This window comes from Periophthalmus magnuspinnatus, chromosome 10 (genome assembly GCF_009829125.3).
Source record: "Periophthalmus magnuspinnatus isolate fPerMag1 chromosome 10, fPerMag1.2.pri, whole genome shotgun sequence".
NCBI lineage: Eukaryota > Metazoa > Chordata > Actinopteri > Gobiiformes > Gobiidae > Periophthalmus > Periophthalmus magnuspinnatus.
The window spans coordinates 24,666,272-24,691,110 of NC_047135.1; the positions used below are offsets into that span (position 1 = coordinate 24,666,272).

The window sequence follows — 24,839 nt, forward strand, 5'->3', positions numbered from 1 at the left end:
TTTGTGCTGCTTTTATACCTGTTTAGAACTTAAAGTCTGTTCCCTCATTCTCTTACTGGGCTCCTCTCTGGGCCCTGAGGTGCTGTGTTCTGATGTTTCATGTCCTTGGTAAGCTAGCTTTAGTTCCCCATAGGTTAGCCTCCAAATATGTTTTTAAAAAGACGTTTCTGCCCTTGAGCATTCCTCCCTGTCGTGCAATGTTTTCAACTTCTCTCTTTACTCGTGTGCTATGCAACTGTTTACTGTTATGCGACATTGTGTATTCAGAGTTTGGTTTTGTAGGGCGACCAAAATACTTTATTTGCATTCTGAAAACTTGCGTAGTCTCATTTGCTGTTGCTGTTGGGTTGCAGCAAGAGAATTATGTTTGTTGTTAACGATTGTGTTAGCTTAGCATGCAGATCCGAACATTTGCAAACATGTCATTTAGCATTTTTTTTTTTGTTGTTGTTGCTTTTTTGTTAAAGCTAACATTTGTTTCTATAGGCATGGATTGATTAAACCCTGGCAGGCCACTGTACTCTAATTTACCTGGTCTTACTCTCTGATTGGCTCAGTATTATTGTTTAAATAGTTCTGTGTGTTCTCTTTTGTTTGAATCTCTTTATACTGCTATATGCACCGACAGATATCACCTGCCAGACTCTTAAACAGTAAAAAAGTAGATCAATGTATGTTTTTGATCACCATTTTAGTATTGTTATTGCGTGGAAACAAGGTAATTATGTTGATGATTTACTCAATAAATATTAATCCGCTTAGTATGCAGATCCATACATTTATAAACATGTTATTTTAACTTGTTGTTGACGCTAATATTTTATAACTTTGCCCAAAAAAAAATTCTGTGAAGTTTTGTAACAATAATTACCAGTCTAGGCATGTACAACTGACATTTTTATATTGTCTAGAGCTGTATTTTGAGACTTGTGTTTACAGAAACTATAGCCTACGCATAGCATTGTAAAAGAGCAGAGAAAAACACTAGCTTCATCTGTTTTTAAGAGGTGGAATGGTTTGTGCAGAAAATATAGCACTTGAGACTCCTGAGACTCTTGTTGTTTGCAGTGAATTGCATGGTACAAGTGTGGTCTGCTGAGGTCAGACGGCTGCTCTTTTTCTGATTCCTCAACATGTTTGTTATTCTGATCCATAGCACAAAATTTTAGGGTATCATATGGTTGATGTAGTGGAGATAGACTTGTCAAAGAGAATACAGACTTGACCAACAAAAGCTATCAAAAAAAGTCTAACATAAACTTAAATTTTAAACAAGAACCTCACACCCAACTTCTTAATTTAAATGCATTTTAATGTATACTGATTAATATTGACCAACTTCTGCATGATATGGATTCGTTTTTTAAAGTAAACAACCTCTGAACCACTCTACACTTCCCTTTGGAGATTCAATGTTGTTTTTATGAATTCCAAGTCATGTGCCTTCTTCGGCAAAGAACATTTTTAATGAGTTTACCAGCTCATGACCAACTATAGTTTCCTGCCATGTTACATAAGATCCAGTGACTTCTTGGACAGTATTTCCCCAAGTTTCCCTGGGAATAAGAAGCAAAACATTTTCACACCGATCATGCCGATATATACACACACAGCTATTTTCCCGTTCTGCACAATTTCCCTACATTCTCTTCATTCCTTGACGTTCCCTTGGGCTTCTTTGAGTGAACGTCTTTGAAAAAAAAAAAGCATCTACTCTTAAATAAGGCAAATGCGGCAAAACATCATTGCTTCCCTGCCAACTCCAACCGCACCCCGCCAACTAAATTTAGCCTCCTATTCAAAAGCCTGCATTGAACTTTCTCATGGCCTGACATCTTCCATCGCACACACTTGGCACTCGTTCCTGTGGGAAGGATGGAGCGTGCCGCCATGGCAACCAGCAAGTCCCAAATGGGCTCTGGAGTGCACTTAAAAGTACAGTATGGGAGGAGGAGGGAAGGCGCTATAAGCTAACAAGAGAGTGGAGAGTGACAGGGGCCGGGATGCAAAGCTGACATAGCAGGCTTAATCTCCGCCAATGTTTAGCATGCACCGCGGCACTCAAGATGCTAGCTACTGTTTAGTTTGAGCCGAGAAATCCACTGGGGAGGGGTAGAAAGAGAAGACAGGAAGTAGCGTCTCGAGCAGGGAAGGTTTGTACTTAAGCTTAGTCACTCCTTAGTCACTCAAGGATGAAACATATCACTGAGCAAAACGGATTGTAAGTGTTGCAGTGTTGGCAGAAATGTTGCTAGATAAATGAGGTGATAAGTTGTGTCTTGTGAATCGCTCTAGCTTGCAGCTGATTCTTTACTTGGCTTCTTTTTCTGCAAATATATCTGCCTAAAGGTATTGCATAAAAATATCTCAGTATTATTAGCAGACGGTTCAAGTTCAATATGAAAAAATAAAATAAAAATCTATATTGTGTTAATGTTTGCTTATTTGGCTTGCAATTGGGTCATTATATCCTTTAAAGGTGCATTATGTAACTTTTCTAGTGGAGGGGAACTACTTGTCTCCATGGAGATGTTATTGATTTGGCTGGAGTTTCCACAGTATGGCATTGAACTTAGCTTGCATTTATCAAATTACATAGTTTTTATTGTTCTTAATAGAGTCGCCTCTCCACGGATGTGACCTGTAACTTGACTTAGCAGCGTCATGTCCTTGTCTCCATGGAGATAGATTTGTTTAATGCCATTGGAACATCCTAGCCAAAGCGATAACATTTCCAGCAATACAAGCAGGTGGCGGACCCTCTACTAGAAAAGTTACATCGTGCAACATTATGAGCAAAAAATGTCATTTGCGTTACTTTGTCCCGTGGAAGTGACAATACCATACGTAAAAACGAAAGCTAGAATCATTCACCACAACTATTAGATCAACATTTAAGATCTTGCCAAGCCAACTATCTGATATTACACATCACAATGAGAATACCAGTTTTGAAGGCTAACCAACAGCCGCTATACCACAATTAGTTTTTTGTCCAATTTGAGTTCATTCAACAAAAGCAAACCACAGTTCCGTTCAACAAAGCCTGCAAAACTAGCCAAGTATTATTATTACATTTTAGACCAACATGCAACGCAAAAGCATGGAACATATTTGTAGTGAGAGCGCCATTAATCATGTGCTGTCAATATGTGTTAGCTTGATAACTGTTAGCGTGCCTTTTCTTGTGGCTGTATGTTTCGACTACAAACTCTATTTCCAAAATGACAAATTCATTACCCAGACAACCCTGCTTGCTTTGGATGATGTCATTTTTAAAAGTAGCTTAGTATAAAAACCCTAATGGCTTTTTTTGTGAGCGTGATCACATACGACATACTGATGCATTAACTTCCTCTTCATCGCCGTAGTAAATCTTTGAACCACAAATAGCGTAAATTCAACCAAAAAAAAAAGTTTTCCACCTTTTTGTCGCATCTCAGGATATTCATAAGTGCACTCTCTCTCCCCTCTGCCTCAGTCTACCTCATTTTGCCGCAGCAGCAGAACCATCAGTCTCTTCAGCCTCTCCATCTTCTCCACTTCACCATCTCTAACGCTGAAACCCTGTATCTCTCTCTCTTCTCCCCTCATCATCTTATAATTTCCCATTCTTCAAGTTTATCTATTCAAGAAACATGTTGTTTTTCTGTATTACTAAAAAGGTGCATTGTGTAACTTTTCTAGCAGGAAGACTCCCACCTAGTTGTCTCCATGGAGATGTTACTGCTTGGAATGTTTCACAGCATTGGATTAAATAAATCTTTCTAGTATTTCTTCAATTCTAGGTGTTCTTACTGCTCAGAAATACCTTGATAAACATATATTCTTACTGTGAGTAGGGTCGCCTCTCCACAGATCTGACCTGTAACATGGCCTAGTGATACTGTAAAGCACAGCAGGCAAAGTGATCACATATCCATGGGGACAAGCAGGTCGCAGACAGTCCACCAGAAAAGTTACACAATAACCATTTAAATAGCACGACTGTTTGCTAGCCTATACGTTCTGCCTGTACATATTCCTAGTAAGTGTGCAATGGCCCCAGTGCCATTTTAATCGCTGAAATATGGATGCAACCTTGCAGTGAGTGTCCCATAGGGAGCCCATGCACAAATACAGCCCACTCTGCACCGCTATGATCTAAAGTACGACCATTATCTCAGTGACGCCCGCAGTTCAAGTGTTTTATTTATAGAAGTATAAACACAGTCTATAGGGTCAATGGCCACTTCTGCAGCAGTGAAAACATACAGCAGTGGGATCAACTTTAACATGTTTGTTATAAAGGCATATTTCTACAAGCAGTTTCTTTTAAGCAACAATCAATGGAATTTGTAGTATATATGTCTGTAATTATCATCAAAGAAATAGCACAACATAAAAGCCACATTCAGTAGGGATATTATTTTGTGCATTTGACTACATCTAACCTGGAGTACCTAGCTGGAGGATTGGGCACTTTTGCAGTTTGGTGTATGTGGAGAATCTGTAGAAAACCCACACTCGGACACCCCAAATGGACTCAAGTTATTGACAGGTGATAGGTACTATCCATATCACAAAAATAAAAAGATTCTAAGGAGATTTACAGTTTTGTAAAAATGTCCAAATTTTGTCACTTTTTGTCTTAAATGTGATGTTTATGTGACACAGTTTGTATCTGTAAACTAAATAAAATTAAAAACAAATTTAATTAAATGTTAGTGAATGCAAGCTGTTTATTTAATCCCATAGACCTATTGTTTCAGCAGTTACCGAATATTGCATTTTTTTCTCCTATCATCCAGCCATACTTTTTGTGCTTGTAGCAAATATTATGAATACCATTAAATCATCATTACACTGAATAGAGTGACCTTATATCTGAATAATCTCTCAGTTGTGCAAGTAGATAGTGGTCCATGGGCATATACTTGTTTATGTGACGTTTTTATATCGATACCTGCTCAAATGAGTATCTAGGTTTGATACTAGTTTAAGTATCAACAGGTTTAGCTATTAAGCCTGTTTCTGCATTTGCACCTATACACACTTATTGGTCTGTGTTCATTTTTTTAATTTGGCTATAGACAAAAAAAGCTATACCATACAACCCAGTATGATAATTTCAAACATGAATGTATGGATTAGAAATAAAGCCAGTGTTTATTCTCCCACACGTGCCGTAGTATGTGAGGACAGCACAGCGGGTTAACACTTACGGCCCTTGTTACAAATGGACACAAGTTATTTTCAGAGTGACTTATTCAGCTGCTGGCCACCCCCCATTCACAAAAATACACTTCGAGCAGTCCAGAACAGGCAGTCTCTTCTTAGGAGGTCTACAACGTCCATTTGTGGATACTTTTAGCCTGTCGCTGATTGTGGCAAATTCATTTAAAGTGTTTGAAGTGATGCCATCTTCCATTTTAGAAGGTAACAAGTGTGATGGAGACATAATGAAAGAATATACTTTCTGGTTTTGCTTTGAGAAATACATAATTTTGTTCATGTATTTAAAAGAGTTTAATTTATGTAAAGTAGCAATGTATAGGCTAATCTATAGTGATACTTGAATCACTGATAGCTTAGGAATGTGCACATTGCTTTAAATACAAAAAAAAAAAAAAAAAAGTATAACTAACCTAATTCACTTGATGTCTTACTGATATCTCACTATTATAAAAGGGATTTTTTTTAGAATGTTGGCAGTGCAAAAGTGTATTTAGTATTGAGTCATATCATCATCATATTTATTGCTACACAAATAGACAATGGAATGTAATTTTCAACATTAAATCATAGTACTTTATTTTATATCACCATGTGGCCTTATATCTGTGTAATCTCTCATTCATCCAGGTAGGTTCCATCGTGGTCTATGGTTCTATACTTTTATACTTTTTATAGGTTGATTTCTGTCCTGTGACTGTGGCTTTTCTAGTATCTATACTTGCTCAATGAGTATCTAGTTTCAATACCAGTTTTAGTATGGATTAGTATGTGATTTCCGATACTTTTGACAACCCTACTACTAGTAAAAGAGCAATTGTCATTTAGTATAAGGCGAAGTTTCCAAATTGAGTGGGACTCAAATAAAGCTTATTATTTCTATCATTATTCATAGTGTTGTAGAAAAAAGTTAACATTTGACAAATTTGACACTGCCTATATTAGCATAATTTAGCCAAATGTCAATGCACTTGTCCACATTGCCTTGCATTTCACAATAATGTGTTGTAGCATTGAAATAGACTTCTTATCTAAGTCTTCAGTGCAGATCCAATCAGCTGTCACACCACTTTAACCAAACGCGTTTCTTAATTTTATCAATTATCTTTCCCATTATTTAATTCCCCTCTCATCTCAAAGCGGTCCCCGTGTACCCGCTAACAGCTCCATCGCTGCGAACGTATGAGCGATATCCCTCCTCTGGGTGCACTCTGTCACCAGTTGGGCATTCACGGCCCCAAACAGCTGTTCCATAATTATACAAGCCGCAGGAGGCATGCGATCAATATACCCAGCTCTCCCTCTGAACCCGAGGAGCCTGCTGGTTAGCCCTGACGCCCTGCAATCAGAGGGTCGTACGTCTAATCCTCACCAAGGCTAAAGAGTCGGTCACTGGTGGTGCCCTGTCAGAGCGTCCTTGAACGTGACATTACTCAATCATCTGAATGCAAATTATGCAAGACATGGAGGAACGGATTCCAAGAGCTACTGTTTAAGGTTAAATATTCCCTTTGTTAATGTCAAAAATTTGGCTTTTTTGTTTTATTTATTTATTTGTTTTTTTATTTTTGTACGTTAATTATGTCAACAAGAGCCATTCACAATTACATTTTTTGTTTCTTTTATTTATTTATTTATTTTTGGACAAATCTGTTTATATAACCTTTATGTCCATTAGTTATTTAATTTTAAGTAAGAGACAATCACAGTTGTGCATAATTATTTATTTTTTTCTCCTTTTTTTCTCCTCATACTTTAACTTTCCATTAGTGGATCAGAGCTAATAATAATTTTAAAAGGCAACATTAAATGAAATACATCCTCTGACTGTAACCTGCATTTACAGCAAGACCAGGGGCGGTGCCAGGGGAAGGCTTGGGGGGACACCAGCCTCCCCTAGAAAGGCCAATGCACCCCTACAGCTCCCCCAAAGAATTGTCACTTTCATAGCACATCCAGTTTCGAATAAAAATGTTCAATTGGCAACCACAGACTGTTCAAAATGAGACTACAATATATATAAAAAGAATTCCATGTTTTATAAATAACTACAGGGCGCTAACTACATTTAAACTTAAAAGAGCAAAGCAAACATGGTAGGGGGTAGGGGTGCGCTCCACTGTTAAAAGGCTCCAAATTAACTTGATAAGTAAGCTCCCGCGTTGAAGACCTTAGCACCCTCTTAGCTCGTCCACCCAAAAATGTCTGGAGCCACCCCTGAGCAAGACCAAAACTGATCACTGACTATTAAATGACTGAATCTCAATCTTGATTTCAACTTGCCTTAAATAAATTAGTCTCCAGTGTAGAAAAAAAAAAAACAGTTTTGGCTATTTATGAACTCCCAAACAGAAATTGTACTTTTAATTTTAGTAGTCTGACTGTTACCATTATATACAGTAAAATACTTAAAACTATGAGTGCCCACAGCTACACAAGGGCCCAAGTTCCAGTCAGAGGGAGCATAATTCTAAATCCAGCTAATCCTACATGTTTACTTGAAATCTCTGTCCAGCACACTGTACTTTTAATGAGGTGGCCATAAAGCTTGCATTAGTGTAAGTGGATAAAACGCAAAAGTTATAAAACTGTCCATTCCCTCCCCTACACATCCACCCAAAACCTCCATATTATCCGAACTTATGGAATTCTGACTGGATAAACTAAGCTCATATGGTCTGCAAGTGTTAGTTTAGCATTTCAAAATACTGATAATTACTGCACTATGTTTTTTCTGCAACTGTGATTTTCAGATAAGCAAAGGTTAACTGGTTGTGTTCATCTTTCACTTGATTTTGTTCATCTTTCACTTGATTTTGTGAAAATTTAAGATGGATGGCAGCTGTCAAAATTACTATTAATGAGCTACTATTTTTATTTTTATTATTATTATTTTTTTTTTTCAAATATATCAAAGGAGCTTTTTTCTAGTAATAACATGTGTGATGTATTGTAAAAGTACCGCTTGGAGTCCAAATAAGTCTGCTATGTGCCATCTGCATCTATTTATAAGGTGACAAGTGCGCTGTTAGCATGCTAGTTGTTGTTTGCATTACCGCCTCTGAAAATTGTGATACTCATTGTGGTGAATAATTATGATGCTGAGAATGTATTTTTCATGTTTTTAAGACAGCACAACTGTGTAAGAATACAATTATATCGATAACTTTAAGCTATGTAGTGAACACAATGGTTTAAACCAGTTTTTGTTTCTGGTAAATAGACTTTGCGATTATAGAGCTGAAACTTTAACAACCCACACCTTGACTTTTTGCCACCCGCCCCCACAATTTTAAACTATAGTCCATTTAGCAAGCTATGACATCAAATGAAACCAACCTAGGATCAACTAGCTTAGCATTTCGAAACACCGACTATCTTTCTCTTTCACAATATTTCTAAAGGGGGTTAATTGACCAACGATATTGACTTTATTAATCCATTCTCTGGCATAACTTCTTTTAATGAGCCTATTATTGTGCACCTCAAGGTCAATTTTGTTAAAGCGATCTCGTCACTAATCTTCGACCAAATAAAACGGTGTGTGAGCAAGCTGGAATAATAAGAAATGTGTATGTGTGTGTATACCTGTCCTTGGCTAATACACTGCAGCGCTCACCTTGAATAGCGCTTATCCTACTCGAAGAACAAAAGTAGCAGAAGCAAATAAAAGGATTTCACACCAACTGGGGATAGTGATAAATCAGTGGCTTTTGGAATGAATTGTGTGTTTTGGTGTTAAATTGCCGGTGTTAAATTCAATCTAATACAAGGCTGCTTGAGTCTGTCGGAAATAGAGATCGACTGATATGGGGTTTCTCAAGGCCGATGCCGATATTGATCGTTTAGAATCCTTAGCAACCGGTGGCTTCATATTAAATTGTTAATATAAAGCTTTGTGTGCATTTTTAGGCAGCAGATTGACCAAAAGAACATATTAACCTATGCTGGAGAAATGCTCATACGGTAAAAAGTCCAAATATCTGCTTGATATATCACCCAACTCATTTATCTCGTGTCAGAAATCCAGAATGTTTGAAAGAGGGATAACTTGTTCACTTCCAGTAGTTGGTTAAAATTCTAGTTTCAGTTTGGTGGTAGAATTTTTTAGTCTGCAGTGCTGAACTAAAGAGAAAAAATATTTGAGCAACCATTGTATGACACACTTCATTCTTCATTTAAAAAATAAGAATGAAAATAAAAAAGGTCTTGTATCCGATTTTTTTCATTTAATTAAGTAAAATTTTGCTCCAGAAACAGGAAGTGTGCCATTAGTATGCCAGTTGTTGTTAGCTTTACAGTGACGTTAAACTTCACTCTGGTCTCTGAAAGTTGTGAAAAGCACTTAAAAACTCAGCTTGGTGAATAATTAGGATGCATTAAGTAAGTGGGCAATAAATTTTGACTCCTACAAGCACTTTACATTGAACTAGTTTCGTTTTTCACATTTTTAAGTTTTAAAAATCAGATTAGCTACACATCCAACCTTTTTGGTGCAACCACTTGTTATTTTACATTACATTGTCATTTTACTATTAGCTAGACATCAATATGTGGTCCCTAAACTAAGTGTTACCAAAATCTTTTCTATAATTGGACTAGATTTTGCTCACCCTATAGTCTAATTTTGTTATATAATTTCAGTTTGAGGTATGAATCAGTTAGTGATACAGCAAGGTGAACATCGTGCTAAGTGACAAGTCCCAGGCCACCCACGACTGTGTACATTGCATGATAAAACCCTTGCCTTGTCAGAGGTCAATGCTTTCTAAGTACCTCTTGTATATGTTTAATACATCTTTCATTCTTCCTAACTGAAACTGCAATAGCAATTAGAACTCTTATTACTTCACCACACTCCAACACATCCTTTTACACCTAACATTTTAGCACGCTATGTTGCTATATTTTGGATTACAGTTTGAGCTAGCATCAGTCATCTCGATGCAGAACATGTCTCCCTCTCTCCCTTCCCACTTTTCTACTTTCTCTGACAAGTGGCACGTTTGATAACTTCCATCTCCTCTTCTTTTTTTTTTTCTTCCTCTCTTTCACATCGCAGTCTCCATCCCAGGAATGCAATAAACCTCAGGTACGGTATCTGTTCCAGCCCGTCTATCTATTGTGTGTGCTTGTAGCCTATGGGTGTGTAGCTCTATCTCCCTAGCTCACGTTGTGTATATGTTTTTTGCCGTAGACTTCCTTAATAAACATACTTGATCCTCTGGCACACAGGCTGATATAGACGAAAAAAGAGGAAAACAGCAACACTGCAAAAATATATACCGGTATACATAACCATAAATAATTGAAAAGAAAATATGGGGGAAAGAAGTGTCTTGACTTCAGAATATGCAGTCTTGTTTTTTAGTATTTTTTTAGCTCTACAAATTTGACCTAGATGTTTATTTATTTATTTATTTTTCTTTCATTAAAGGGCCTGTACCCAAAATTTCCCTTTGTCCCAGTATAGATATATTGTATAAGCAGCTTTGGATATCAAAATATGTCCACTGGTTGCTGTTTTAATCTAATTATAAAGCGTTTTATCATCCAACAATCAGGAAGTGCGTGTTAGCGTGCTAGTTGTTTTAGCTTTACTGTGAAAAAACTCCACTCGGGTTTCTGAAAGTTGTGAAACATACTTATAAAGTCATTGCGGTGAATAATTAGGATTCTCGGAATACATAAGGTAAGTGAGGAAAAACTGGACCACTGCCATAAAAATTAGGTACAGCAACTTTAAATTCTGAAAAATCTTTGGCATATACCTTAACAAATAAACTAACAAATTAAACAATTGTTGCTAAACTAGTTAAAATTGCACAAATCAAGGTTATTATTCTGAATTGTAGTGATATTACCTCATCGAGATATTCTTAGTTTTTACGGTGCAGTACCACTATACTTCCATTACCGCAACATCCACTGCAAACTGCTTCCAAGATGAAACGCATTTACTTATGTTGAGAAAAATGCCGGCTGAGTCACAATTCCAGGCGACAGCAGGAAAATGATAAACGTATTTGTAGCGCAGCTTATGGACCCGTGAACCAGGATAATGGCAACAATTGAACAGATTATAGGGCTGTGAATCTCATAGCGAGTTTCCCATTGCTGGTAATGGTATTGACTCTCTTTAGGCTGTTTGGAATAGTATTATCGCAGCGGTGTGGGGTGGAGTTCTGGGAGGTCATACCACGTTGTAAACCTTTGCATCATGTATTTGCAATTTCAAAATGATTATTCCGCTAGGTTTGTTAGCATTTTTACTGCATGGTCTAGAGCACATGTGTCAAACTCAAGGCCCCCGGGCCAAATGTGGCCCTCCACATCATTTTATGTGGCCCTCAACAGGGTAAGTTTAAAGGTATGATAGTCTTAAAATGTCGTTTTATCAGTAGATACGCAATTAAAGCCATATTTTTACATCTTTGCAAATGCATATGCAATATTTGTAACATGAATGAGTATTACAGTAATACAGAAACAGTTAATTAACAAGTTTAAAAAGTAGTTACATTTATTTTACTTCTGGCCCTTTAACAGCCATTTTGCTGATTGTTGTTTGACGCCCCTGGTCTAGAGCTACATTATAGCCATTTCTTTAATATTGAAATTGAGTTGAATGTTTGTGTTGTGACCATGTCCATTTATATATTCCGAACAAGAAGTGATCATGGGCACACTTCTGGCTCCATCGACACTGACTCTAATTCACTTTACATTGAAAAAATGTCACCCTCCTCTCTGTAACTGCTGCAGCGAGCCTCGTCATTTTGGTCTTAAAATGTTCGTATTAACCCGCTCTACATTATCCAAGTATTTTTATTTAACTATTGTGTCCGTAAATCAAGATATGAACATTAATAACAGACAAAACAAGAGCTCTCTTTCCCCAAGTTTACTCCCGCTAATATTAGCAACAGGTTGGCTCTGGATTGGCTCATTGGTTGCTATGATACTTGTGGTCGGAATTCCACATATGAAACTCGGGTCCAAATTCGCCCCTATAACTCGATAAGCTTCATTTGAGCTTCATTTGACTGCTACTAGTACTTTTTTTATATTACCATGTGGCCTTATATCTGTGTAGTCCCTCCGTCGTCCATGTAGGTTCCATAGTGGTTCCATAGTTGTCACGATACAGCTCAAGATCACTTTAAAGCTATTCAGGAAAGTTTCGTTTCTGTCCTGTGAATGTGACAAGTGTAGTATCCGTACTTTCCCAAACGAGTGTCTAGTTTCGATAGTAGTTTTAGTATCGATTAGTATCTGATTTTTTATACTTCGCCACACTGTTCAACTACAACCTGATTAAGAACTTTCGTATCATTAAAACCCCAATTTTGTCGTCCTAACCTGACTCTCCATCCTGATATTCTTCTACTGGCTCGAAAACAAGTTCACAGCAGTATTGTTCAGCCTGGGTTGCAGAGATCAGAGCTTGAGGTGTGGAGTATAAGGCAGACTGGCAGAAGAGAGAGAATAACCTGCCACTCTCCCCAGCTACAAATGCAGCCTCCTATTTTTAGAGCCGTCCTTTGTGACAACCTACCTCAGCTGCCACACAACAGCCTTGGTTTGAAGAGACATCATGTACAAGCTCGGTAACATTATGCACATGCTCACCCTCCTCTACCCCGTCTATTTATATGTGATGGTTTAGCCTTAAAAGAGCAAAATGAATATGTTAATCTACTGTTTTCACTTTTATATATGTGGGAATTACTGTTAAAAGTGTCACTTCCTGGAGGCGTCACTCACATGATTCCATGGAAAGTTAAAGCTGTCCTTTGGAACATTCTCCATGGAAACTTTTATGCCATTGGTCCACCTCACAAGGAATTCAAGAATGTTTTGGAAAGTAGTACTGTGAATCATTATTTTGTTTGTGTTTTTTTTTTTTCTTCTTCTTTTTTTTATTATGTTACTATGTTATGGCAAGGTGTAAAAGTTATTTCTGTGGAACATTTTAAGGACTTTTCCAGCTCAAAAGATATATTTAGTTTCAAATTTTTAATCACAGCATTTTCCTCATTCTGAAACCCATGAGTAGCTATGTTGGTATATTGTGAAAATAAATAAATAAATAAATAAATAATAGGTATCTAATCTGATTCCAGTAACATAATAGTAAATTACTGTAATCTTTGTTCTATAATGAAACGCAACTGCGAGCTATATGAATAAAATTAACATTTGTAGTGAGCAATTGGCAATGCTACAAATGCTGCCCGTGGCCCAACAATACATCACAACATTCTATAAACCAATATTATTTAATACAGTTGGGGGGGGTGGCTAAAATATATGTAGTTAAATAGAAGAATTTTGTTTAGAAATAGCATGTACTAGTGAGTGTGTATTTACTGTTTGGATATTTCATGGTAAAGTGTAATGTAATCAACAGGAAAAACTGTCTCTTGCCCTGATCAGTGAGTATGACATCATCATATTCTAGAAATCTAAAAAACACCAATTTGGACAAACCAATTTTGCCTTAAAACCGCCTTAAAAAAAACACTTTCATCGCAGTATTGAACCAACCAGCTGGTATCTCCGTATGGGCACCAGCATTTTAGCCTTGTTATTTATAGTAAAATGTCAACCTCTGCGCTTTGATCCAAATGGAAGGGATATTTTTGGCAGAAATAATACATGCTCAATAACCCACCCCAGATGGAGAGAGCGTGTGGAGAAACAGCCGTGCGCTATTGGTTTTACTTCACCAACTATATTTAAAAACATACTGACATTTGATGGGCTTTTCATGTCACTTTCGACATTCAAAGACCTTTTTGAGAGGGGGATATTTTCAAAACCAGACTCGGCACGTGGCATTTATCGGAATGGTAATGAGGAAGCGTGGTGTTTCTGTTGTCGAGAGCATCCAAAATGTCAATAACAACACACGTGAGCTGACTGGTTTGGTTGTAAGTGGATGTTAATAACAGGGGAAAGAATGTCTGGTTATGTAAGGGTTAATTCGATTTAAAAATAAATTGTGTAGAGCACATCCTTTCATTAGCAACAAATAGATTTGCACAATGGATAGGAGCAGAGATGCATGAAAAAGATAAATGGGTATATTTAGAATTGCCGCACATTGTCTTTTTGTGAGCGTGTACAAGTGTAAACAAGATGGTTACATTTTTATACAGCGCTTTTCCACCGTCAAGGTACTTTACATCAAGGAATTACTCACCTATTCACTCACACATTCATACACCAGTGTAACCAATGATGTCGAGAGCGAGATTCGAACCACCAACCTTCTGATCAGAGGACATGTGTAACAATTTTGGTGAATATTACAAAACGCATACAGTTTGGCTAAATTACAACAAATGTAATTGAGTTGAAATGATAGGTCAGCTATTAATTTGTAGATCCTCCCTCAAAACCAACTCAAAGCTATCAGTTGATCAAGTTATTTACAGTAGAATATTGGCTTGATATTTAGGAAGATGTAAATCTGGTCACCGGTGAATCTCCGTTTTCAAATGGGCATGATTACAAAAACAAATATGGCTGCTTACGGGAAAAAAGAAAGGGAAAAAAATCACAGAGGACTGAAAAACATTGCGTATTTCTACAGAATCAAAGAGCGAAGCACTACATTCTATTTATCTGAGGTGACAGAAGTTTGAGTTTGTTCAAAATGATAGATGACCAATGAGCTCCTTTGTTTCACATGCATCATGGAAATAAACTAATCTGATTGCACAACATCTTTAGTATTGGCTCGGGACACGATTGAGGTCGTCCTGACCAGACTGATATCCCACAAAAAATACCGAAAGACATCATTCTTGCTTGTTAAATTCATTGCTTTCTTTACTTTGTCAAGGGACATTCAAACCCACTTGCATTCAGTCGCTGTCCCATTGTTAAACATTACCCCTCTCTACACACTGCACCCGCCAGACTATTGCGCAAGCTCTCCCTATAGGTGTCAAACATTCTCCTGATTTTCACCCTGCTCCTGCTCACTCATCCTTAATGACCTCTTCGCCACTTCCAGTTCATAACCCTCACCACGGTTACACTACAACCGCACCCGGAAGCCTGCAGTTACTCATCAGCCTTGGACTAACCCGCTAAAAGCTCTGTCTGATTCATACATTGAGTTTGCAGACAGCATGCTCTGCTAGCCAGCACGCTTCACCCTCTTTTAACCTGAAGTCTTTCTCAGTGTGGGTGACACGGCTTTGATAAATGAACCGCAGTTTTGGCTGTTAGGGTTGTTCGGGAGTCAGTTTTGCGCACGCATTGTAACAGCGTTGACATTGACTTTGCGTGCTATTGGGAATGCTGTGTTGTCTTTTCTGTCTCTTGTAGTCTCAGCCATGGTCATTGAATAACGATTAAATGTGAATCAATAGCTATGACCAGACCAGGTAGAGGCACTAATAGCTTTTGTGTGTGCGCGTCTATGGGGAGATGCGTGTTCCAAGAAGCACAGTGAATTTCAATCTTGACGACAGGGTAATTTGGTTTTGGGGTCCTGAGCGGATTGCGGTAAAGCAAGTTTTCATTTTACAGTTACTTAAGCGATTGAAAGAAATTGTACTTACCATTTTGTATTCCCTTAAGCCTGAATTTGGCTGCAGTATTTGGTTTCTGTGATATGAAACAATGAGCAAAAATAATGTGTTCTGTTGCAAAAAGATGAAGATTTTTGCTGCTTATTCTTGTATGAAATGTCTATAGAAATTGAAAGATACAAAAAATGAAGCTGCGAACAAGACTGACCCAATAACTTAGTAACTGTAATTTGTTTTAGTCCATCTAAACAAAAAATAAACACATATGAAGCATTTTGTCAAGATAATTTTAGTTAATTTATAATCATTATTCAAGTCAAATCTGTTCTTAGAAAGTTTGATTTCGTAAATGATCTACTTGAAGAACGATAATCACTGTAATGGACACTATAACTCTAATATTTGGACATTCTATTTAATACAATGTGCAATATTCAAAATGCTTTTACTTTTCGACTTTCCAGGTCAAGAAGTTGCTATGACGGTTATTAGAAAAACTTGATATTTTAGTTAGTTTGTTCGGTCAGTCTCTCGCCTATATGCGTCCACCTAATTATAAACATTTTGGACACTAACCTTAACCCCTTGCTGCTTTAATTGGAAACATGTTTTGTTTTGTTTTTCCTGCCTTTTTAAATTAATTGCCCAAACTAAAATCATTGCTACTGCAAATAAATAAATAAAAAATACAAATACCTGCTTTGCATATTCTCCAAGAAAGACAATGACCCAGGTTTGTACGCATTGCAATCTTTTCACAAATTCAAAACACTGATTATACAAAACTATGCTGCAATGGGTAATTTATTTTTCAGCCTGTGCTCACCTTGACTTTAAACCTCCTTGTATTGACTATCTGTGCATGTCGGACGCGCCATCCTGTAGGCTAATGAGGTTTTACAACCCTAATGCTATACGCATCAGCTAGCCCGACCGTACCTAGCTTAGCCTTGCCTTTCCATTTTGGAGAGACTGTTTACAAATGCCAGATGAGACTACCCCACGCACTCCTGACCCCCCCTTACTTGCCCGCAATCTCTGCTCATGCATTTAGCTAACTCTGCAATTTAGAGTGCATTAATGCTATTCCCAATTGGCCTTTTTTGCGTCACTGTCACAATCGTCCAATATCAATGGCCCTTTTTGTTTCCTTGTGATTAGTCAGTACAAAAATGATTCATGGCTTAGCGGAAGGGGGCGGGGCGAGTGTAAGAGGTCTGATATTCCCCAGACGTGACCCGGTTACCGCGGTGATGTAATGATGCTACTACTCGGTCTACCCCCCCGGCGATACTCGGCTAATGACCCGGCTAGCGCGCCAAACCACCTGAGCTTTTATCCCTTCTCGTCTTGTTTTGGACCCATTACATCATACGCGGGGCAGGAAGGGGTGATGTCATACCGGGTCCCTTCACACCCCCTTCGTAACCCCCACCCGTTTTCTCCTATTCTCTCCCATTTCTTTGACTGGCTCCAAAACAGTAGCTGCAGATGCTCGCTAGGTATTGTCTAGGCAAGCTCTTTATTTACTATGACAATAAGCTCCACCCACAAAGCACAGGCAATAAAAAATATAATGTTTGGCAGTAGACCTATCTCGGATTAAGCTTTCTCAAATGGTATTAAATTACAGGGCTACAAGATTGATATGTTTTAGCTCTAAATTCTAAATCCTTTTATTTGATTGTAGACCCAGAATTATCAATGCATTACACACATTATGCAATTAATACACAAACCTTTAATTTTGAATAGTTGCTGTTAGAGGACAGAGATATATCATAAAACTGATTTTGTAATTGTTTTGAAGATATGCAACATTAGAATATCAAATATATCTTGTATAAAATCAACTATTAATAGAGACGATGTAATCTCCCAAAATGGCTGTCTAGAAAATCATTTGAGTGCAGTACTGAATTACTAAGAATTATTTTGCTATTGCTAGTAGAATGCATACACTTTTAATAGTACAGTAATGGGTTTTAAATATGACTATCACTCTATACGCTATCTTCCTTCCTTGTTACTGTTGTCAGATAATGTCAAGTAAATTGATGTCTAGACAGCAGCATAGGCCCAGTCCGCTTTGTTTACATCCTCTCTCGCACTGCACTGAATGTTATGTCTAGTAATGAACCGAACTACACTGAACCAATCGCACTTTTTATGCCGTGACTACTGTCCTTAGATGTCACATTCACTACTTTTACATGCATCGAAAATCAGACACTAATCAATGCTAAAACTAATAGTGAAATTATGATTCTCATTTGACCATGTATCAGTACGTGTATCGTGGACCACTATGGAACCTACTTCGACGACTGAGGGATTAAGCCGTAGTACTGGTAAAGTACTATGGCTTAATGTTGAAAATGACATTGTATTGTATAAATAAAGAGTGTTTTAATTATCATTGTTGAATCGGAATTGAGTGTCAAGTTTATCCCTTAATATCAAAAGTGAGCTTGAAATTTTAGTATCGCAACAACACTAGTTTACATCCATTTTGATAAATCCTTTTGAACTGGACCAGGACAGTTATCCGGTTTTCCTGGCATGCATGAAAAGGTGTCACCTCCTCACTTCCATGCCCATACTTGGGTATTGTTCCTTTCGGCTCCCCTCGCTTTTCATCGCACAAAGAGACAATAAGCAATGCATTATTTATTAATATATATTTTAATTTGTGTCAATGGAAACCCTTTGTAGTCCAGCTGTAGAGACGCTGGCTAGAGAGGATGGCACTTCTGTCTCTTTACTCATTCATCGCTCCCCCCTCCCCTCTCCGCTTCCGTCGCCGCGGCAACCAAAGGCCCCAAAGGATGAGTGCATGTGAGTAAGGGGGGTGCAAACAAGTCACGTGACCCAACCCACCCCCCTTTGAGTTGCCATGGTTATTCCAGCTGACTGACAAGAGTGACATCATCGCTAATGCTAGACTCCTATTGTCAATCTACCCCTGTCCATTTTCTTTTCGTTTTTTCTCATCCCTTTATTTCTCAAGAGGAAGATGCTGTCTTCTCAGCTCCAAGTGTGCCAGGAAATGTCTCTCCTTCATCCCGGTTACCATGCCAACCGGCCTCCATGCTGAAGCCAATGCGATAATAGCATTACTAGCACTCATCTGCTTTTCACACTCTATCTTGTCCTCCATCTTTCGCTACCTTTGATTTTTTTTCCATCCCTCCTTCCTTCTCAGTGCTTGACAGTATCAGCTGGTGTTGAAGCCCCCCTCCTCTATCTAGCTCTCCCACCAGTCCCATGTTATTTTTGCTTCAGACAGCCCTTGTAGCGGTGGCATCAAAGCGTCAATTTTATTGGACAACCGAGACTTGGAGAATAGTTGCTAATGGTGCGTTTCTTGTAATCCCAAAGGATGTGCAATTTGAATGTTGACGACCAGAAATGATGTAGTGTGAGAGGGTGACATTTTGTTTTTTGTTATGCTATTTAATGCCATTTACACAACATTTATGTACATGTAATGCGTGTGTTGTGTTTTAGTAATTAAGTAAGTGATGTAATATTTTTGAACAAATAATAGGAGAATAAGACTGTAATGACTTCAAAAAGATAAGTTACATTATCGAGACACAGCATGGCAACCAAATATTGCTAAATAAATTCCACAATAGTTGATTTTATGTCTGTATATTTTCTCAGATTGGCCAATTAGCCTACTCATTCTATATGGTTAACTACATTATCAAGAGACACCGTTACTGCAAAACGTTGCCTAATTCCTACATACATCTGCAATGGCTGATCAATAATCATCTCTCAAAGTGATATTAACTGACTCTATATGGTTAAAATGAATTTAAACATCTGGAGAGGTCATAAGGTTTACCAATGCATTGTCACATGATTAGCTAATCTTTCAACACACTAGTCAATTGACAAAATACATGGGCGGGACTAAAGAAAGTGTCTCTGCAGTCAGCCAATCACATCCATGCATTTATTCCAGGCGTAATTGATGCAATTGTTTGGAACACACTTGAGTACAAAACTAACATTTTACACCTACTTCCTAAAGAGTCCAGGTTAGTAGAACGTTACGCTTGCTTTGAAATTTTAAGGGAGCGGGTCCTCTCCAAGTCCTCACCTCCACCACCTCCCCCTAGCGGCCCCTCCTCCTCCTCCAGCAGCAGCCCTGACACACATCTCCCCCCTTCCCCGCTTACGCACACACGCTTCCCTCCGCGCTGGCTCCCAAACAAACCGCTGTCTTCACCATACAGTCTCTCCGTGTGCGCTCCTGGCTCGTTCCAATCATTTGCACCGTGCGTAAAGACGTTACCAAATCTACTTTTGCGCGAAGGGATTTTGGAGACTGAGGCTGAGAGGACGTAAACGTGAGTGAAAGTCTTGGCAGCCATGATTCTCGCCGCTTCTTCCTTTTTTTTCACCATGATATCGCGTTGCTGCCTCCTCCACTGCTGCTCCCGAGCCCCAAATGTGATTGTCAAGTAAAAGGAACGGGAAACGTTTACGCATTTTGGATTTACGGTTGCGTTTTTGCACGTTTTTGTTGGATCTGTTCGTGTTGGAAGCTGCAGCGGGGGCGGTTTTTTTTTTTTGGAAAGCGAGCAGCAGTCACACCGGAGTGCACGCGGGAGTGTGGCCGAAGAGAGGAGAGGGACAGGCGGGGCACGGACATGGCAGTGCGCGCCGAAGCATAGTGGAGCTCACAGGGATGCTTAATTTTAACCCGGTGCACATTTGTTCATTATGAAACCATTAGCAGCAGCAGAAGGCAATGGAGTCCCGAGCCAGCAGGATAAAACCCCGGTAAGTAGCTCCCTCCTTCACCTCCCCCCCCTCCTCCTCTTCTCACCCTCTCATATTTTTTGGGGATATGATTACCCGCCGCGTAATGGACTCGCGTCGTGTTTCTGTCGCGTTTTGGAGATGAATGGATGAACATTTAGGACGAGCCCAGATGTGTGTCAGTGTGTTGTACTAGAAACAGCCGCCATGTGCTCGCTGTCACTGGCCATTGATCTAGATACTAGGAGAAACGCGTTCAAATACTTCACTATTCTATTTAGTAACCATAAACTTGCGCTACACGAGTCGATGCTCTGATCACTGAATGCAGAGGCGTCACACCAAATTAGTTGTGAAGGAGTACAGAAAAAATCGAGCGTAAAAGGGAGGTGTCAAGGAAAGAATACAGCTCCCCCTCCAAAATTCATCATAGAATTGCATTGATTTAAAGAGACAGTCGGAGCGTTCGGTGTCAAAGGCTCGTTCAGCGCGCGCAGCTGGCCTTTACTACAGCTGCTGGTGGTGCTGTCCGTGGTGCTGGAGGCAGTGAGCCCTCATCCAAGGCGAGCAGAAACACCACGGAAACACAGCAGTTAGGCCCCGAGCACGTCTGAACTTGAGCGGATTGATCGTCTTGTCTGCGCGCCTGGCATCGTTCACGCTCCGGGACCACACGTCTATCCACGCACACGCACGTACACGCACCCCACGGCACAGACAGTGGTTGTAAATCAGAGTGATGGACGCTGCATGGGTTACACAGAGCAGATGCCGAACGAGAAATCGCCCTAATATTCGTATAATAGTCGCTGATGTGTCAAGTCTTGATGGCATATTTCTCCCAGCTCGCGGTTTGCGCAGCAGCCCCCATAGAGATGGCATTATGTGAGTCAGGGAGCGATATCAATCATTACTGTCAAATACAGATGTCTATAATAAGGAGCACATTAGATTGAGGATGATTGGGTATCATTTAGCATAATTATAATGATTTGTAATGTAACAACAAAACACAATGACACTTAACATGTCCAATTAGGGTTTTAATCATACTTCTTGGCAAAGTTTCAAAATATGGTGGTTTAGTCTGGTTTTATCAGGTATTTAATATTTATTTAGTTCTCAAATTGTTTGTAATATACAGTACTTACAGGTTTAGACTGTCAAGTTTATTTTGTTGTCAGTTGCTTGTTGGTAAAGGTGCTGCACCTGATTTTTACTGTGTTAAAAACATGAAAAACAGAAGTAGTTAATTTCAAATGGTTTGCAGTTACATAGTGTAACTTTAAATATACAACTTCTCCAACAATTAAAAAAAAAAGGGAGATTCAAAAAGGGCCAAACCAGGACTCAATGAGGAGTACCTTATGCATTCCGAGCATCCTAATTATTCACTGCAATAAGTTTATAAGGGCTATTCCCAACTCTGAGACCAGTGCAAAGTGTTGCTGTGACAGTAAAGCTCACAACGAGCATGCTAATGGGAGCTAACACACACTTCCTGATTATCAGACATTAAACTACTTTGTAATGAGATGCACACAGCACACAATGGTCTTATTTTGACCTCAAGAGCTGCTTATATAATATATCTGTAACGAGGAGAGACAAATTTTGTTAAAATATTTAAGAAAAATTGTGTACCCTTAAAATTGTATCTATATTTCTCTTTATAGTTTTGTTTACATAACAATATCAACCTTTTTTAGTGCATGTAAACTTTTTTTTTATATCCTTAGTGTGATTTATGCTTATTTTGTTCAGTTTGAATATTGGCCTGCTTGTAGCCACCAATTGTGTATTATAAACAGTAGTATAATTTATATCTTCTACTTCCCTATCCCCATCACTAATTTAAATGTTATATTTGGAATACTTCATTATTACGATAAAAAACCCTGGCTCCCATACCCATCATCTGTTATCTAATTCAAAAATCTTCACTGGCAGCATGTGAACGGTCTGCAGCCAAAATGTAATTATAGCCTCTCGCACACATGCACCTCCTGATAAAGCAGCAGACAAGCCTTGCGCATCCTCACAAATGCCAATTATGTAAAACACGAACCAACACCAACTCCGTAATCATGGCCTAGCTCTTTAGCATGTGAAAATTAGCAACACATTGTAGCGTTAAGAGTTTTACTTCCTACTTGACAAACGGCTCTGCCCCCCTTTCGAGAGGCTTTGCGGGTTTAGCTTGCCTTTTTCACACCTTCTTCCAAATTCTGTTTTCTCTCTTTTAGCATACAAATGGATCTATATGTAAATATTCATTTGGCTCTGCAGGAAGTCCTCTACAGGCAAAGTCAATACTAGTAGCCACTGGATCTTGTTATAGTAATGACATCACCGTGGTAAGCTCATAACCATTGGCTGCCAGAGGTGCTAGAAACGTGTACTTTCTTATGGCTTCGTCTTATCTTTATTGCTGCATTACGCACGTTTATGTTATCATCAGAGCACAATTCACACAGATTTATTAACTTTTTATTGACTTGGATAGTTTTATGTTGGATAGATAGCAGGGCAGTGAATGCTAGCTAATACTATCATTATGGCATTTTTATCATTTCCGACTGCTAAAGGTGATAGCCACGATTTAGCCTGTGATAGTTTTTATAGCGGATGAGTCTTAGCCAGTGATTTGTAATACTACCTCATTTTTTACAGTTCAGTATAAGTTAGTCATTCTTTGCTAGTTTCAGGCCAAAGCAATCAACAGTTGGGTTTTTATATGAAAATTTAAGATTACAATTTATTTTTACCAATGGATAGTCTGTCTCATGCTGCAACATAAATAAAAACAATATTGGTAAATCTTGACTTGAGTTGACAGATTAGTAATTTCCCTGTCAAATTCTGGTTCCAAGTGCTCCTAGACTAGCATGCAACTTAATTAGTAAGATTAATTATTGTAGTCTCACAAGCTAAACCTCACATTTTTAGCTTGGCTTGCATATATAACTTAAATTTGATAATTAAAGATGCAAGATTAATCGCAAACAAATCTAAATACAATTTGAGTGGGTACAATTAGTAAATTACAAAATCTGCAGTTTTTCAAGTATCATTATTTCCTCCCCAAACAACAAATATCTTGTCTTATTCTGCATTCAAAAAACTTCTAACCCTGTAGTTTAGATCTGTACAAGAATGTTCTGAAATGTGTTTCTTGCGTTAGTTTATCAGTTCAAACTTTTTGTCCACACTTTTAAAATGTGAACTTTGAACAGAATCTCTTTAAAACATAAGTCACAAATGCTTGTCAGAAAAATTACAATTGGATCTTTTTCTCAAATCACTCAGGCCTACTGGTAACATTTCTGGAACTTTTTTGCACCGCCATTGCAACAGTTTTCCAATGACGTGACCTAGATTTCAGAAAATAAATTGCCACCCGTGACAACATTGAGGGCTATTGCAGCATAGCACAGGCCGCCTCAGCCATTGCAGGTAATGATATGGGCTATCTAGCATTGGCTGGCATGTGTCGAGATTGTGACTATATGCAAGGGAAGGCACGGGGACTATATCAGACCCATTTAATCGCACATGCATTGGAAAAGCCTCTAATCTGTTGATCCAGAAAGAGAGAGGAGTTTGAAGCTGCGGTCTAAAAGGAAGCGGGCTATGTCTCTCGGCTTGTCTGCCAACGCTGGCTGTTTTCCCTCCCGTAACAAGTCGGCAAAGCTAAACCCATATCCAAATATTGAAAGGATCACTGTAGCTTTAAGCTGTTTTAGCAGCTTAACGGTCGAGATAAGTGTGGGTTTCATGTGACACTTTACATTTTAAATCTACTAATTGGAGATTCAACTATGATATCCCAATTAGATTTTTTATTCTGTCCAAACAATGACAAAATGAAGAAATGAAGAAAAAAAAGTTATGTCCAATATCACAAATGCTGTTACTCACAGCCTGCTTGTTTCCATGGAGATGGTAAAGCTTTTCCTGCAATGTTCTACAGTATGGCATTAAACCTCTATAAGCTCACAGTAAGAATACAAAATTGTCAAGGGCCCGATTTCATTTGGCAATAAAATGCACGTATGCAATTTAATGCCACATTTAATGTCACATTTGCAATAACATCTCCATGGAGACAACCAGGTGATGTTACCTCCACCAGAAATGTTACATAGTGCAATAGGATTGGGATCCTAAGGATAGGATAGGATAGGATTAGCGATTGATTAAACAATACGCATTTCATAAATCATTTTGTACAGGTGTTAACTAGCAGGGTTTACTGTTTTTATGTTAATTTTGCAGAGTACATTGTTGCTCCTC

General features: G+C 38.5%; 1 protein-coding gene across 12 annotated transcripts in view; it reads left to right on the forward strand.

Moving 5' to 3' along the window:
• rapgef2b (Rap guanine nucleotide exchange factor 2b) overlaps window positions 1-24,839 on the forward strand; it is a 168,649-nt gene that overhangs the window by 95,010 nt on the left and 48,800 nt on the right. The window contains exon 1 of one of the 12 annotated variants that reach the window (XM_055225057.1): window positions 20,368-20,564. The exons of the other annotated variants lie outside the window; for them this stretch is intronic. Coding sequence (XP_055081032.1) covers window positions 20,505-20,564 — 60 coding nt within the window. The 5' untranslated portion in view covers window positions 20,368-20,504. Of the gene's footprint in view, window positions 1-20,367; window positions 20,565-24,839 lie in introns of those variants that run through there. 12 annotated transcript variants of the gene reach the window in all.